This window comes from Uloborus diversus, chromosome 6 (genome assembly GCF_026930045.1).
Source record: "Uloborus diversus isolate 005 chromosome 6, Udiv.v.3.1, whole genome shotgun sequence".
Taxonomy (NCBI): domain Eukaryota; kingdom Metazoa; phylum Arthropoda; class Arachnida; order Araneae; family Uloboridae; genus Uloborus; species Uloborus diversus.
The window spans coordinates 45,207,088-45,222,486 of NC_072736.1; the positions used below are offsets into that span (position 1 = coordinate 45,207,088).

Genomic DNA, 15,399 nt, shown 5'->3' on the forward strand with positions numbered 1-15,399 from the left:
AAAAGTTTTCACTTTTTAAGTATTTAAAAGTATTTACAGGTTTTATAAAGTCTTGTGCTAATAAAAAAATAATAATAAAAAAAAAAAAAAAAAAAAACTTTAGAATTTATACATAATTCTTTTTTTACTTTGATCCTTTTCTTATCAAGGTTTTTTCCCCATTGTTACAATATTATTATTCGTTAAAGGCACTAATATCAGAAACTAAAAATAGCATATATGTATATACAGGGTGTGTATTTTAAGTAATAAGAATATTTTTGTCCTGACACGGCTATACACCAGAGGGTGCTCCAATTGGTTGGAGTCGGTAGTGGGGTCTTCGACCTTGATAACTCTCTGCTCGGCATTCGCCTGCTGGCTTTGGTTGAGGCAGGATCAGGCGTGACGTAAACGTCTTCAAAAAAGCGTGTGCAAGTTCAAAATGCAACAAAGCATTGAATAGCATTACCGCAATCAAATCTTGCATTCGCCTTGGAAAATTGGCTGCATCAACGCTAGAAATGAATCAGCAAGTGTATGGAAGGGAAAGCTTATCGCAAACTCAAGTTTTTAGAGGCCATTAGAGCGTGGAGGAGGAGCCCCGTGCAGTTCGCTTATCAACCGCGGAAAACGAGCAACATGTGCGACATTTGCTGAACACGGACTAACGTTTAAGTGTTTGCATGATTGCAGAACAGCTAGGAATGGATAAAATAGTTGTGCACAAAATCATCTTTGAGGATCTTGGGATGAGGAAGATTGGCGTCAAACTCGTGCTTCCTGGTTGCCGAGAACTTGACAAAAAATAGCATTGTAACAGTTCCACAGCGTCTCTACAGCCCTGACCTTGCATCAGCAGACTTTTTCCTCTTCGCCAAAGTAAAAACCGCTTTCAAAGCTTCAAAGGGCGCCACCACGGGACCCTGGATGGTGTCAAAAGGGCTTGCACGCATGCTCAGGAGGATGTTTTGGTTGGTGACTTCCAGGGAGCGCACAAAGCATGGAAACGTAGCCTGCAGAAGTGTGTTAATGCTCAAGGATCATATTTTGAAGACTACTAAAGTTATGTAGCAATATCTCTAATAAATTATTTTTTGTGGACTTATTCTCATTACTTAAAATACACACCCTGTATGAAAGAAAAAACTCACTGTGGCTCCCCAAAGGTGGCTTTTAAATTAAGAAACACTTTATATTTTAAATCTTTGCTATAGAAGTTCTTGAAAAAAGGTTGAAAACTTTAACCTTTCATTCAGATGGTAATTAAGAGTTTTTCTAAATGCTTAATGCATTTGGTGTAGGTTGATTACTATGGGTAAAGCATATGTGCCCCAACATTGTTATAGTGGAAAAGTTATTACTTGGTATCATAAAGGTCATGGGCACATCCAGAGGGGGCAAGGGACCTTGCCCGCCCTCCTTCTGAAGTAAAAAATATTTTTAAGAAAAACTTTTAAATTGACATGTGTTTCAATTGCTAAAATTATCAATGAGTTCGACTGTAGTAACTTTGTTACCGGGTCTGAAAGTGTATAAGTGGACTCTCTCTTTTCTGAACACTCATGGGACTAAACAAAAGTTCTGACTATGGGGGTGTTCATTATATAGGGAGACTGGATAATGCATGTATATGTATTCTATTGCATTAGTGGACTATTTTCAGTACTTTGCCCAGTGAAATATACCAGTAACTGAGGTAGAGGTGTTGAAATTTGGATCGATTGCTAGTGCAATGTCTAGTTCAACTCGATAGGATCTAAACTCTTGCATTTATTTGTTTTATTTTTAGTTTAAAAGTTTAATGTAGCATTCAACACTAAAATTTACAATACAGCTATCGGTACAATACCCGAAATAAAAAGTTATTTTTATCTGTTTTTGCATTGTGCATCCCCTCATTAAAGGTATGTGCTATCAACCAAGTGAAAATGTTTCCGGGTGATTCTCGGCTGCATTTTGCTTAAATGGTAATCATACTTTAAAGGTCTTGAAAACAACTTGATACAATGGTTGGATTCTTGAAATATAGTTTATTGGTAGAAACTTCAGTCCCATATTGCTCAGCTGAATGATTTCATGTGATGCAGTAATATCCAGGAAAATAATTTTTCTTCTTCCTCTATCCATTTTCTCTTTAATGCCATTCAATCAGTCTTAAAATCTTGAATGCATTTTAGGCTTTCCAATTAGATTCATAGGAATTCCCAAGGACAGACATGTTCAATATATAGAGAGGTAATAATTAAACGAGATTGTAAACGAGATTGAAAATAGCGTTCATATTACAGGGTGTTCAGAGTACAGAGAGGGAAGCTTATGTTAAGTCTATGGAGTTTCGCCGGGATCATAGATCTTAAAATAGAATAGATGTGCCTTCTCCCCACTTTTCTCCTCAGATCACGCGTCAACATCACCCGTTGGACATCACGTGATCAAGGGACTCCCCTCACAAGAAACTGTTTCCCTTATCGAAGAGAATCACTTTGCGCCACGATCATTTGCACAATTAAGGGAAATTAAAGCATTTAACCCATGGGTTAAATGCTTTAAGCATGGGTTAACCCCCCCCCCTTTAAGCATGGGTTAAATTAAAGCATTTTACCCATTATTAAAGAAAAACGGAATACTCTGTCCCTCACGTAACATCTCATATTTTTCACTAAAAGTAATAATTAAAAAAGGTAACTTTTTTTTTCATTAAGAAATCGCAAATGCATTTGTTGTACTTTTGCAAGAAATGTTCTTTGTTACCTTTTTAAGTTATTACTTTTTAATAAAATGCGGGAGAAAATGACAGCTTTTTCATGGAATGGTCCATTAGATATTTTCCCATCATAACTTTTGAAGCAGGCGCACAAGCTATTTAAACTTTTATTCAAGTGCTTTAAATACTGAGTAGAAAAAGACGTCTTCAAAAATCTTAAACAAAAATTGACCTTATAAATTTTCTTTTATTTCAATCAAATTTTTCAAATACAGAAAAATAGTTTCAATGCGTGCTTTTTCCCACAACTTTTGAAGCCAGTGCAACAATTTAACATAAAACCCGATCTAAAACCATAAACCAATTAGAAATACAAATGTAAATAGTATCGAATATCAACTCAATTAAATAATATTCTAATATTCGCATGCGTTTCACACCAACACTATATTAGCCAAACCAATAATTTTGGTTTGTTCCTAATTTTTAAGCAACTTCAGTGTTTTTTTTTTAAGTACTCAGAAAATAAATTATTTGCAATTATAAACTACATGAATGGTCATTTGACTTCCGCACCCTCCCCCATTTTTCTTTTCTTCTTTTTTTTCGTCCCACTGACTATGATAATTTTGACAATTTAAACTCGAGGGTGAAGAAAACTAGTGATTATTGTCTCTTAACGATATTAATTTTGTTACTTTCCTACTTATTGGTCTTTGTGAATTATTTTCATTGTTTGAATTGACTGCGCGATACATTCTAACGCTTAAATAGTTAGTAACGATTAATTTTATAAACTTTTTAACGAGAAAATCTGCTGCTTCTGTTTCCAACATATGCTTATTTAAACTTAGAAAAACGGAATTCGAAATTTTTCGCATAACTCTTGTGGTCTCATAAGTAACATTATATTTTTGTGTTTTACTCCCAAAACTTTTTCACATTCTCGCTCAGTTGTTCTTCACAAATGTACATATTTCAATGGCTGCAATCTTGCAATAAGTTATCATATTTGAATGTGTCCCAAAATTCTTAAATTTTATTAGGTCTATTTTTTTATTTGTTGTAGTTAAGACTGCATTGCAGTCGTCGCAGTTCACAACAGAGTGCACTTGTCGGACAAAAAATCCAGCGTAGTCAGAAACATCATTAATATACTGCGTCATGTTAATTGAGATGATTTCTGAATTTTCCAAATCGTCGTCAAAGGAATTGGAAGAAAAGGTTTTCTTTCAAAGCATTTTTGTTACGCTTCCTATTTAATCGTAGCATTTGAAGGTTGTCAAAATCAGCGCAATTTGAAGAACTGGACTCTTTAATTTCCGTATGAATGAATAATCTTTTTTTCGCACTTCGAAATTATCCGACGATTATTGTTGAATCCCCACTCACATCCTGATCGCATTGAAAAAAGTTTCAAGGTGATCCTGAGTAAGCTTATAAGTCATTACACAGTTTAAAACTGGAATTCGGGCACCTACATACTTTTCATATGTTCCCAGCACACTTTTCATAGAAATTAGGAAACCTAAAAATCCAGTTTTTCGCGGACATACTATAACTAATTTTCCATCGCTTGTTTTTAGTGATTTAATATAATGCTCGATATCTATAGTAAATTGCTTAAAATATTCTTAATTTTGACTCTGCATGAGGACTTTTTTTGCCTTTAGCAGAAAGAAAGATTTCTGTTACTCACTATGTCTTTATTTTTTAATAAAATTCATCAAACCCTCTTTCGCTAGAAAATCTCAGATTCACACATATAGAGATTTCTCACATAAGTATAATGAAAATCTTCAGACAATCCTAGACTTTTAACGACGCTTCGCATTGTTATATCACTGCTGCCCGAGAAGAGGGAGACACGATGTCCCTTGATCACGTGATTCTCGGAAGAATCATGATGACCCCACTTTCTCCGGGCGAAATACGCTTCGCTGTAGGAGGAAGGCCTATCTATCCCTTTTAAAGATCTATGGCCGGGACTGTCAAAATGTGTTCAGAATATCGGGGTGTTCACATTAGAGTGTTCAGATTGAGGGAGTCCACTGTACTGCCGTGTGCATTTAAACGGCAGTATCTGCAGAATTGAGTTTTTGAGATATTTAATGAAACGTGTTTTGGATTTAATACTAACAATCGGGAAATGTTGGAATTAGACGTCTTTTTTGCTCTTTTTTTTTCAGAGGAAACCAAATAAGCGAGCTTGTACAATAAAGATAACGTACAATAGATGACAAAAATGCAAAAAAGTGAAAAATGAAAAATTTGCAGTTACTGCCCTTTACCTGCACATGGCAGTGTACATCTTCTATGGGAGCCCATTAAAAGGGGAGAATTATTGGTGTTAAATTAGGTTAATACCACTATCATTTCAAATTACTTTGCTTCCAAAATTGGTGAGGGGGGGGGAGCAAAGGCAAGTCTGCTAATTTCCCAAATGGTGGGCCTGCCCAGGAGCATGCCAAACTTCAATTTTTGGGGGGACAAAAACTCTCAATTTAACGAATGGAACTCCTACTTTTGTCGATCGTCAGACAAAATTTGCCAAATAAGGAAAAATGTTTTAAGTCACCTAGTATGTTTTCAACTTTTAATGCAGACGAAAAGTTTTGTTACATGCCATAAACATAGAGTTACAATACTTTTATACCTCAGCTTTCCATATTTAAGATTCTCTCAAACCTTAATTATTTTATATTTTTATTGAATCTTGCTTTTTTTAAGACTATGACAATCTGAAAGGGCAAACATAATTGCTGAGAGAAAACCAAATATATATGTCTCAGCCTGCAGATGAAAAACCTTTAGATAAAAAAGCATCCAAACTTTATATTTATCTTCTATTCTGATTCTAGTATTCATCTTACTTAACAAATAGGATCCAGTTTTTTTTTCTTAATGTGTGTGTACAAAAGTTTGATGCAAATATGTTGAATCATAGACATGGGAACCGGTTCGCTCCCGCTCACTTAACTAGATGGATCATCCTGTGGTAGAAAAGTGATTCCTTTTCAACCAACAATCGTCCGCCATTTTGTGGGCAAGAACTTCCCACCGCACATCCTATAAGCTTACTATCGGTTCGTATTCCGCAATTTTTGCGGGGATTTTTTAGTTTTAAAGTACCACTTTCAATGAAACATCTTACTTTTTGGAAAAAAGATGTCTCAAAATAATTTTCTCTTGGAAATTCGCTGTTGGAAGTAATTTCAGAACAGAAAATAGATTTCGCATCTTCCTAATTTGTAACTAATTTTTAATTTAGCTTTATGTGAAACATTAAAGTATATACCTTTCTTGTCAACGATAAACTAAATTATGGTTTTGTGGATTCTGGGTAAGTCAGTTTGAATCGCTAGAGGCCATTCATTAATTACGTAAAGATTATTTTGACAACTTTTGACCCCCCTCCCCCCATGTAAGGGTAAGTAAGATTTTTCACCCCCACCCCCTTATCTTACTTAAAATTCCATTTCGATTTTCAAAATAATAAAATAAAAAATCTTACATTGCTCGAATCGTTATTATTTTTTTTTAACCTTTTGGTGTAAAAAAATATTTACTAAAAGGATTCCAGACTGAATGTTTTTTCGACAACTATTTTTTGTATACAACGCAGTACGAATTAAAAAAAGACATGCCATACACAGTGAGATTCTTTTATTATATTTTACACTATTCATTCTATGAAAAGCAAATAAAAACAGCTCATCCTCTATGTTTTTACTTTCCCGAATTAAGTAAAATATGATCCCTGCAACACCATTTGATCGCGCAATTTCTAATACAGAATATCGACTTGAAAAATATTACGTAACGGTCTGTCCCCTCCCCCCCCAGTAAGGGTATGTAGAGATTTTTTTCAACCCCCCTCCCCCTTGAGACCCTTACGTAATTAGTGAATGGTCCCACGAGCATTTTTTTTAGGCTGCATCTCGCATCATATATGAATTCTTGAAGCTTTTTAAATGAAGGGCTTTTAAATTAACATGCACATATCTGTGAAATTTACCGTATGAAATTTTCAATTCGTAGGCAAATTGATATGTATTCTTGGTTGGTAATAAATTATAAAATGTAAAATTGATATTTCATGGGTTTTGAAATCACGATAGCAATGATTTATTACTAGCAATCAGTTGAATCAGTGGCGGATTTACTGGGGGGGGGGGGGGGGGGACCGCCCCTTCTGTGAAAGTCATTTTATAATACTAATAATATTGAATTGAAGGAATTACTAGCAATCGCTAATAATTTCAATCAAGTACATTCCACAAATTTGCTTAAAATTAAGTTTATACAGTTAGTGTTGTTGAGGATGGATAGAGTTACCCACTTTTTGATTTGTACCTAAGCTCGCCACTCCCCCCCCCCTTTTTTTTTTTTTTGAACTTTAATAATTTTTATGTTCTTTTAAGTGCTTTTAAACCTTTTTCTTCTGTGGACTACACCATAATGGTATGATAATACATTGCTATGACTTAGAACAGTGGGGGGAGATAGCCCCCAAAGGGGACATTTGACACTTCAAGCGAAAGATAATTTCGTGAGCGTCGATTAGTATTTAAAAGACAGGATAAAGGGGGGGGGGGTGCAATTGACTCCTTGTCCCCTCCCCCACATGACGGGTTTGGGGGGAGGAATGACTTTTACGGTTTTCAACCGCCGCCCCTCTAATAGACTGTAAATCCGCCCCTGATCAGAGCAGTTAAATTTACAAAATATTTTTAATGAAAAAAAATAACTTAAGGTGCATTAGGTTTGTAAATCCCCACAGTCACTTTCTGATCAGAATCAATAATGAATGTTACACAATAAACTATCATAAATCACAAATATGAACAACTTGCAATGAAATTGTTGGTGAAACACAAACAGTTGCTATTAATTCCCTATTACAGCGCTCCCCCCATGCGGGGCCCCTGCTCTTAGATTTCAGGGGGGGGGGTCCAAAATCTCCTTAATTTATCATGCTAATAAAAAATAAATAATGTTTTCCCTCAGAATCTAAGAGTACACAGATGTCTTTGATATTTTTGTGAAAACAAAGACAAGGAAAAAACTGTTCATTTGTTGATAAAATTCCCCTTAAAAAATTGATCTCTTTGCAAATCTCAAAACCACTCCAAGTTTAATATGTATTTACTCTTAAAAGTTATATCATAAATGCCTTTGATATTTACGGTAAATAGGCAAAGTTTAACCCCATCTTATTAATTATCGTATACTATATCTCTTCTACTTTTTAAACATTGTGATATGGGGTTACCACCAAATTTAGCATGGTTGTGTTAATACGCAAGTATCGAAATATTTTATAGCTTCAGAATAAAGCAGAAATATAGGAGGTGGGGTGTCTTCAAAAATCATAGTAGGGCCCTAGGAGAGCCCTGAAATACAAATGAACCCCATGTCCAATCTCAAAATGATCGGGCTTTGGCGCTCCCCAACATTTTTGTACCTAAGAGCACATACTAGAATATTGGTCATATTGCAGGCACCATTAATTTTTTCAAGATGTTACTAAAGAGGTGAACATAACAAAGATATGTACACACAATCTGTGAAATGAAAAGTAATTTTTAGGTAATTTCAAAAAAAAAAAAAAAAATGATTAAAACAATCTTAAATCAAAATGATTAAAAAAATCTTAAAAATCAACTATACCAAGTTTAAAACATAAAATGCAAAAATTTCAAAGTCAACATGATAGAAATGCATTTTTTTTGGTCATTATTTCGTAATTAGACGAGCGGGATAAATTTACAGGGTAGTAAGCTGTCATCATGGTGCTCACCTGTACTGCCATGGGAAGAATAGCTAGGCCCAATCTGCAAACTCTGCCCTCCCCCACCCCACCCCGCCCTGCAAAACATCACCAGGGCCCTAACACTAATTTTTGATTGATCTAAAAGTCTTATGTTCTCAAAAATGTAAATCAAATAGAATTTTTCGAGTGACACCTGGCTGCCTGTGTGTTATACATAATTAGATAATAAGTTCTTTTTCCAAGAGTCAATTTTTTCGACGCCTAAAGGTATGTTTGAGTTTTATCGCCAAAAACCCTAAGAAAAAAAAACCCCTAAGAAAAGAACCAACAGTTCCAGCACCGATTTCTTTGCCCACCAAATGGCGGCCGAGACTAGTTCCAAAGGAATCATTTTTCTCCGCGAAGTTCCGTAGAATGATCTATCTAGTTAAGTGAGTACTAGCGAACCGGTTCCCATGTCTATGTGTTCAATGTTTGATTATGTAAAAACTTTTTATAGCCAATGAAATATGGGGCAATGAGAAGCAAATGGATGTAAATGGACTTTTTAAAGTTTCTTATAAAACAGGTTTAAAATACAGATCCTAGGTAGGCTTTCATTGATTTTTTTTTCTAGATCCTGCTGTATATCAGCACCCACCAGAGCTACTAGTACCGTCTCTTGCCCCAAAGCAGAAGAGAGGTTTTCTTATTATTCGTACTGATTATCTCCAAAATTTTAATTTTGTCACTTGCATCCCTCTTTGCTTCTCACTGCCTCATATGACCTTTAATAAAAAAAATTAAACATTATTTATTTTATATTACTTTTCTGCACAAAGATATTTATTTGTTTTTTTATGACCTTTAATGTTTAAATTAATGTATCTTTGTTCTTAAACTGATTTTTTTATTTAAGACTGAATTTAAAATACAATTCATTACTTAGGTTTATCCAAGTGTAGAAAATGTCCGTAAAAGCTTAGAAGGGTACCCTGCTGGTGCATCTCTCCCATACAGCATTAAGGTTGCTCAGAAGCAACAATATTTAAGGAACTTTTTGCAGTATGTTAAAACTAATTTTTTTCTGTTTACCACGATTGTTTTTTGCTTTTGTATAAAAATTTTATAATAGTGTAATGCATAATTACGAAATATTCTAATTAAAATAAAAGTTTTATTTACTTCGTTATTTTTTTATTTTTCCTACAGGATACTTAAATGAATGCTTAGTAAAATTCAGGAGATTTAAATTAACTACATATTTTGAAGGGATGGCAGGGGGGGGGGGAGTTTTATGAGCTTTATTTTCTTTTATTGCCATTTTTTACTTTCTATATTATTCTTTGTTGGGAGCATTTTTTTTTTAAACTTTATAACATTCTGGTCATTTAAAAGAAAATAAAATGCATTGGAAATGACTTTAGTCATTGTGACCATTAGTTTGTTTTTAGAACTGATAAAAAGGTAGTTTACCTTAAAAAGTTCAGAAAATTTGTGTTTGTTTATCTGTGTTTTACTAAACATGTCAAAATAATGTTTTGTAATACTTATTCATCATGAAGTAAATGTAAATGATTTTATTTTTTTTTAACATTTTAGAAAATAATTTTTTTCTTTAAACATTTAACTACAGGATGAAATAATAAAGCTCATCGTGTAATAAGCCACAAACATTGCACCTGATTGTTGTTGAAAAAAGTTTGATAAATTTATAGCCGTGTATGGCAAGGTTTGATTATTTTAGAACCAGAATGGTAAAATGACAGCTAAATAAAGCACAATTAGTATTTTTAAAGCAAACTTTTTATTATATTCCTGAAAACATTTCATACACAGAAACAGTTACACTTTTATGTGTATGTATTGCTTTCATCATAGTCATCATCAAGTACTTCTCAAACTTGGAGATGATTGCAATGATACACTAGTACCAAATTCATTCTATCAAAGCCAAGCATATCCTAGGAAAGGCTCTATTTAAATCTTTTTTGGAGATTATGTCCCTTTATTTCCTTTAAAGTCGAAACACTTATGAAATGACCAGATTAAAATAAATATACAGATAGTCGTGTTCTGTAATCTGAGTTGCTTTGGACCCATACCAACCCAGATTACTGAAAACTCAGACCATGTGGGCTATGCAGTAAAATCAAAGAGAAACACTAATGTTTATACGTAACATAAAATTGAGAGACAAAAGTGTGGAAAAAGGAAGCAAGCGCACTGATTTGTTAGTATAAAAATGTATTTTAAATTTTTGAGGAAAACACAATAAGAATCTCATGTAAAAAATAATAATAATAACCACTTTTCTACAAAAATTCCACTTAAGTAATCATTGGGTGTTAAATCTCTGGCACTCCGTTTTTTTATTTTTTGCACATTTTCTAGTCCTGTGCTACTGCTCCAGCAGTTAATTCTTTTATACATTTTTTTAAAACTTTCTCTTGGGTGGGGAGGGGGGAGGAGATACAGTAATGAGGTTCCTCAGATTAAATGGAGCTTGGAGTAACAAGCCTTGAGATAGCTAGACTGTGCTGTATATATTGGGTTAATGCAAAAGTTCCACCCATTTTTACTACTCTCAAAGAGCAAATAAATGTAAAAGGACGAGTGCCTGTTATTGCTCATAATCTTCATTGCTATTTATGACCTCTTGTGATCTTCCTTCTAGGAGATGAATCCTACAGCTGTAAAATTCGATCAGTTTCGAGCCAAAAAAATCTTTGAAGGCAGTTTTCACAGCATCAAGATCATCAAAGGTTTTCTGACTGAAGAAATAAGTTAACGCCAAAAAAGTTGATAGTTGGTGCCAAGTCAGGAAAATACGGAGGGTGGAAAAGCCTCCCAACCAAGGGCGCACATATAGGGAGGCTCAAGCCCCCCCCCCTTAGAAATGAGAACTTCCTTGCTTGTAATGCTTTTTTCTTTGCAAAAAAATACAAAAATTACTTTTCCAGCCATTAATGAATAAGTTATTAAAAATGTCAAATTTTAATATCACTAATCTGTACTGAAATCTGTTTCCATGGGGAAAATATTCTGCTAAACAATGGGGAAAATTTTTGAGCCCCCGCCCCTAAAAATTTTGCATATGGGCGCCCTTGCTCCCAACTAAAGCCCAGTAACCTTTAGGGAATGATGACTGCTGCATGTGGTCTGGTGTTTTCTTGATGAAGGATAACACCTCAATCATTGATGAGACCTAACCTCTTTGCGTCCAATATTGAATGCAACCTAACTGTAGATAGTAGAAGTCAGCATTGATGGTTTGGCTGAGTAGCAGGCTGTCCCAGTGAATTATTTTCTGTCCATCACACTCAATAACGCCTTATTTGGATAAAGTTTAGCTTTCAATGTCAATCCGGGCAGATCAGAGGAGCAACACACAGTCCTATGACACTTCACTTTATAACCCACACATAACCCACTTCTTATCTCCTGTCACAATCATTTCAAAAATAGGTTGTTTTTATACCGGAAAAGCAAGTGAACACAGGTATTGATTTGGTCATCCCATTGATCAACTGTCAGGTGATGTAAAACCCAATGATCCTACTTTGTTGTAAACTTAACCAGCCGTCTCTCGGCCATTTTCCCGTGTACGTTGAAGGAATCCCTTGCAAGGTTGGGTGTGGGTTGTTCTTTATGGCTTGGTCAATATCATCTTCTCCAATGTGTAATGAGCATACACTACTTTAACTTGACAGACAATGCAACAAATTGCAGCTGATGTACTCCTTTTTATCAAACTCTAAAACAAACAATGTCTTATTTGCTCCTTCTTGCTTTCCAAGTTACACCTAGAGATTTTTTTTTTTTTTTGAGATGATTAATTTTGTGAGACATGATGCATTTATATGTTAGGCATCCACTCTTTTGATTGGCTAACGATTTTAGGACATATGTGATGTCCATTAAATTGCAAATTTGCATATCCAAAAGCAGAAGAACTTTTGCGTTCATCCAATATAATACATATTGTTATTTTAGTGGTTACAGCTGAATCATTTTTGCATAATGTTTTAAGAAATACATGTTTGATGCTATAAATTTAAAGTTATTTCTTAGCTATTTTCATAGTAAATTTTAATTTAATTTCAGTTTAAAATACTCATAATATTTTAATCTTAATTTTAGCCAGTGGAAAAGTGATAAATTGGGTCGTACTGAAGCTTCGCCGCATATCAAAACATATATCCGTGTATCACCTGATAATGCTAAAATTGCATGGTTTCTTCTTACTAGGTAAGAATCAGCCTACAAAAGTTACCACTAAACTGCACCAAATACAATATTTGCCAATTACGAATGCCAAATATTTAGTTGAATACTGAATATCTGGTTGAAATGTTTTAACTAATATTTCTATTTTTTGTAAAATGTGAATTCATTTCCAATATTGTCCTAAATTAAACTACATTCAAAGTATAATGAGAAATTTAAACTAAATAAAAAATAAATTAATAATCCTAAAAGCAAAAAGAAATTAATACAGTAAATGACTGATTTAGTTTTATGTTTATCTGAAATTTATAATTAGTTTCTTTCTTGATATATGATTGACAACTGACATAATCATAGTAAAATGTAATGTTATGCATAAAGAATCTTCTAGGACATCTAATACTCTTTTGCCTTAACTTACTGTTATTAAACTTTGATTACAATGATTAATTGAATTTGCTCATTTTTAAACAATATTTAGTGGTTCATATGATGTAAAACTTAAGAAATTAAAATACTACAATATTTGCTATCCAAGTTTTTCTTTTTGTATACATTATTAATCACCGTTTTAATGATTAGTGAAATTATCTTTTTTTCCCAACTGCATATTTTTCAAATAAATTGCAATACTTTACATATTTATGACTACTTAATTTTTTCCCCGATTATGGTTTCATTTTTAAATGAATTTAATAGTAAAGTGAATATAATGTGGTCCTAAGATTTCAGAACAATTAAAAAACAGCAAGCATTTAATTAATAATTCTTTTCACTTACATTTAAATTACTTTGAATGTAATTATATTAGTTGTACTATGGTACTATACTATGAAGTTCATTCATTGCGTTAAAATATATGTGTTTGTTTATCAATTTTCAGATATTTAAATTTATTGCCAAATATTAAAATCAGCCGAACTGCATATTCAGTTTGTGTGGTGAATAGGCAGTGTACTGAATATTGAACGAATATTCGGTGCTTCTCTACTTATCTCCTTAAACATCATGCCTTAAATGGTGTGAAAGTTTAACAATACTCAGTATTCTAGTTTTTTGTTTTTTTAATGATTTTATGTATGTTAAGTGGCAATTCTAGATCATAAAAAAATCTTTAAAGGTATGATACAAATGTACAGTTATAAGCTTGAATTTTCTCCTTTTTTTCAGCAGAAACATTTTGACTATTTTTAGGGAGAGATGTGTATTTTTTTAATTTCAGAAAGACCATCTTTCTTAATAAACTTAAAACTTGCGTGTGAGACACAATCTGAAGGTAGCAATTGAAAAAATCAATGTTCAATGCAACATAAATAAAATAAAATGTTGATGTATTTAAAAATTTTTTTAAATATTTTTATGGATTACCCTTTTTTAAATGCATACTGCACATAGATATGACCCCCCCCCCCTTTTTTTTGGATGAAAGCTATTTAAATAAAATTTTATTTGGAAGTAAACAAAGGATTTTTACCAAAAATAATTTTTTTTTAATGAACAACCTATGAAGGTCTTAGAAACAATGTATTTTAAATGTCGTCGCTTGTGGTTTTTAATGTCGCTACCCCTCCCACATGCAATTTTGTTCATATTTTGTGCATTTTTGTTAAGTGCAGTTTTGACAAATCAATTGTTTCGCTCTTAAATAAAAAATTCTTTTTGGCTCTTAGAAAACCATACTTCTGTGTGAAATTTACTGAATATATTAACTCAACTTTTTGCTAACCTCTTGTGTGCAATTCATATTTATTTATTTTTGCATAAAAACTTAATTCTTTTAGTGCTAATCTCTCAAAGGCTGCATGGGGTACTTTGGAGAAAAAAGGAGCTCAATTTATGATTAGATCCTATGAACTAGGCGTCATGTTTCTTCCAAAATATTTTGTAAGTATTTCAAACATGTTGATTTTTATTAATTTTCATTTTGCTATTTGTTCCTAAAATTTGAGAGTATGCGTAAAAGTTTATGATAAAATAATAGTTTTTGCCGACAACGGGAGAGAAAAACAACATGCATATTCCATCAAAATATTTCCACTTTCCTATAAAATTTCTTCTCCTTTTCCCCATTACAAAAAAAAAAAAGGGATAGTGCAGTTGAGATTTAAATAAAATAACACAAAGAAATATACACATTTTAGACGATAATGAATTAATAAAAATTGAATGTAAAACAGGATAGACAATAGAGATGAGTTCGGGCTCATTTTTGAGAGCCCGGGCCCGCCTGAGCCCGAAAATTTGTAACCGAGCCCAAATGATATTGTCTTGGACCAAAATCCGAGCCCGCCCGAGTGCGAAGGAAACTTTCTTGTATCAAAAACTAAGCCTTCTACAGTCGAACATGATCTCTCTGTTAATGAAAAATGTTACGTCAAATGTTCTTCATTTACAGAAGTTTCTAAATTTTCTTAAAATGCTCCGCTTCAAATGCATTACTGTATGACATATTGCAATAGTAATCGCCAAAAAAACATTATAAATAAGCGTTAATTTTTTTAATTTTTGGAGGGGGGGGGGGGTAAATTTGACATTGATTGAACTGATTTAAATGTTCTTTTCATTTTTTCACAGTGGGAAAATGTTTATTTGCTTTGAATTTGTATGGAGATTGGCAATTGAATATGTGTGCTTGAGCCCGAGCCCGAAACCTATTTTCGGTTTTAGAACCCGAGCCCGCTTTAGGCCCGGGCTGAGCCCGTCTCATCTCTAATAGACAAGTGGGGAA

The 15,399-nt window shown here is 33.4% G+C and overlaps 1 protein-coding gene across 3 annotated transcripts in view; it reads left to right on the forward strand.

The window, feature by feature from the left end:
- LOC129224310 (tyrosyl-DNA phosphodiesterase 1-like) overlaps positions 1-15,399 on the forward strand; it is a 61,964-nt gene that overhangs the window by 36,034 nt on the left and 10,531 nt on the right. For 2 of the 3 annotated variants that reach the window (XM_054858745.1, XM_054858746.1), the window contains exons 12-14: positions 9,391-9,506; positions 12,585-12,692; positions 14,453-14,555. In XM_054858745.1, coding sequence (XP_054714720.1) covers positions 9,391-9,506; positions 12,585-12,692; positions 14,453-14,555 — 327 coding nt within the window. The remainder of the gene's footprint in view (positions 1-9,390; positions 9,507-12,584; positions 12,693-14,452; positions 14,556-15,399) is intronic. The other variant, XM_054858747.1, reaches the window with a different exon arrangement.